We start from the raw sequence: 2,706 nt of genomic DNA, 5'->3' as shown, positions 1-2,706 counted from the left end.
GGGGGGCTGCAGTGATGGTTGACTTTCTACAACTTTCTCCCATCTCCTGACTGCATCTCTGGAGCTCAGCCACAGTCATCTTTGGGTTCTTCTGTACCTCTCTCACCAAGGCTCTTCTCCCCCGATAGCTCAGTTTGGCTGGATGGCCAGCTCTAGGAAGGGTTCTGGTCGTCCCAAACGTCTTCCATTTAAGGATTATGGAGGCCACTGTGCTCTTAGGAACCTTAAGTGCAGCAGAAATTTTTTTGTAACCTTGGCCAGATCTGTGCCTTGCCACAATTCTGTCTCTGAGCTCTTCAGGCAGTTCCTTTGACCTCATGATTCTCATTTGCTCTGACATGCACTGTGAGCTGTAGGGTCTTATATAGACAGGTGTGTGGCTTTCCTAATCACGTCCAGTCAGTATAATCAAACACAGCTGGACTCAAATGAAGGTGTAGAACCATCTCAGGGATGATCAGAAGAAATGGACAGCACCTAAGTTAAATATATGAGTGTCACAGCAAAGGGTCTGAATACTTATGACCATGTGATATTTCAGTTTTTCTTTTTTAATAAATCTGCAAAAATGTCAAACATTCTGTGTTTTTCTGTCAATATGGGGTGCTGTGTGTACATTAATGAGGAAAAAAATGAACTTAAATGATTTTAGCATATGGCTGCAATATAACAAAGAGTGAAAAATTTAAGGGGGTCTTAATACTTTCCGTACCCACTGTATATAATTCCCACATTGAAACTAAAATCAGGGACCACCTGCAATGCCTTCATGGATCACCAGTGGTCCACAGACCACTGCTTGAAAACCCATGGCATACATAGAAAACCAACAACAACATGCTGTAGTCAAAACAGGAAAATGAATGTATTATAATACAGCAATTTATGATGTAATAAAAAAATTTAAACTTAAAAATAAAAACAAACCAAATCAGGGAGAGATAAAAGTGATAAAAAAGATTAAGATGCATGAAAAATGTAGAACCAATTTAAATGCATTTCTGTCTCAGGTAAAGTACAGATGTACTGCAGTCAAATGGAATTAAAGAGTTCCTAGACAAACAAGCTGACAGACACACAACACCTACGAGAGGCACCCTGATCAGAGCCAGATCCTTTTGTTCTGAAGGAATCAGCCAGTGGTGTTGCAAAACACTGCTACACAGAGAAACAGCAGATGTAACATTAGCATGTCACATCTGCTGATATGAATCCTGTACCTTTTTGTTTTTACAGAAATGTCTCAAAATGAAATGAATATTTAAGATGGTCATGTAGCTGCCTTTGTAAAGTGGCCGCAGCACAAAAGATGTGCCTGCAGACTTTACTGGGTGATAAACTACTTCAGGACACCGAAAGCTGCAGTGAACACAGATTACTTGCTATACAGTAACTATGTAGGCAGTGGTCATGAACCTTAGAGTTTGTCATATTTTGATCCCAGTACAGATGGAAACACATCATAGACCATTTTCAATATAAAAGGGGAGCTTTTATATTGTTACACAAATTAAACTGTAAAACATGGAACATGATATGTAAGACAGCTCTTATCTAATTTTTACTAAACCTAGAGGCTCAGACAATGATAATAAATGCTCCCATTTTTGTAGAAAATCATGAACTGATGCAGTGTTTTGTTGTTTCCCCCTCGTGTGTTCAGGCTCTGAGCTCAGACTTGGCCCAGGCCCGGGACGACACCAAGAAAACACAGAACGACATGCTGCACGCCGAGAACGTTAGAGCAGGCAGAGACAAATACAAAACCCTGCGCCAGATCCGCCAGGGTAACACCAAGCAGCGTATTGATGAGTTTGAGTCCATGTGAGCTGGGATGGAGGGTGGACACAGAAGGGCAGTTAGTGGGCAGTTAGTCTCATTGCCATGTCAACTCCTCACTTTCCCTGTAAAGCCCAAAGCGCACTGCCACCCCAGGAACTCCTGCTTTGGTTCAGTCCAGGAGGAAGACCAGCTAACGGGCTTTGTAGCTTCAGCCTCACCAAAGCTCTGCCTAGCAGCGATTGGCCAGTCACATTGCTACCTGCTTTTTAGAGCTCCACCCCCACCACAAAGAAGCACAGGTCTTTTAATGTTAAAAAAAATAACAAGTGACATATCCTGTCAAACATGGACTCCTTCCTTGTAAAATGCTGACAGTTTTAATGCTTGCATGTATGATAACTATACAACAACAGGACTGTTAAATCAAATGAGAGACTGGTCAGAATTGGCTATTATTGTGTTTTTACTTAACAAAGTAAAATGGCCATTTGTAGCTTGTTGGCACATTTGTCTGCAAAGCTTTAATACAGTGAAGAACAGAAGTATTTGAACACCCTGCGATTTTGCAAGTTCTCCCACTTAGAAATCATGGAGGGGTCTGAAATTCACATTGTAGGTGCATTCCCACTCTGAGAGACAGAATTAAAAAAAAAATTTCAGGAAATCACATTGTATGATTTTTAAAGAATTTATTTGTCTTGCACTGCTGAACATAAGTATTTGAACACCTGAGAAAATCAGTGTTAATATTTGGTACAGAAACCTTTGTTTGCAATTACAGAGGTCAAACGTTTCCTGTAGTTCTTGACCAGGTTTGCACACACTGCAACAGGGATTTTGGCCCACTCCTCCACACAGATCTCCTCTAGATCTGTCAGGTTTCGGGGCTGTCGCTGAGCAACGCAGAGTTTAAGCTCCCTCCAA

General features: G+C 41.3%; 1 protein-coding gene across 3 annotated transcripts in view; it reads left to right on the top strand.

Moving 5' to 3' along the window:
* LOC109970961 (radixin) overlaps positions 1 to 2,335 on the top strand; it is a 68,222-nt gene extending 65,887 nt beyond the window's left edge. For all 3 annotated transcript variants that reach the window (XM_020618929.1, XM_020618927.1, XM_020618928.1), the window contains exon 15: positions 1,664 to 2,335. In XM_020618929.1, the coding sequence (XP_020474585.1) occupies positions 1,664 to 1,828 (165 nt within the window). In that variant the 3' untranslated portion in view covers positions 1,829 to 2,335. The remainder of the gene's footprint in view (positions 1 to 1,663) is intronic.
* The last annotated feature ends 371 nt before the right edge of the window (positions 2,336 to 2,706 follow it).

Source organism: Monopterus albus, unplaced genomic scaffold, assembly GCF_001952655.1.
Source record: "Monopterus albus unplaced genomic scaffold, M_albus_1.0 scaffold211.1, whole genome shotgun sequence".
NCBI classification, from domain to species: Eukaryota; Metazoa; Chordata; class Actinopteri; order Synbranchiformes; family Synbranchidae; genus Monopterus; species Monopterus albus.
This window is presented reverse-complemented; position numbering and strand designations above follow the sequence as displayed.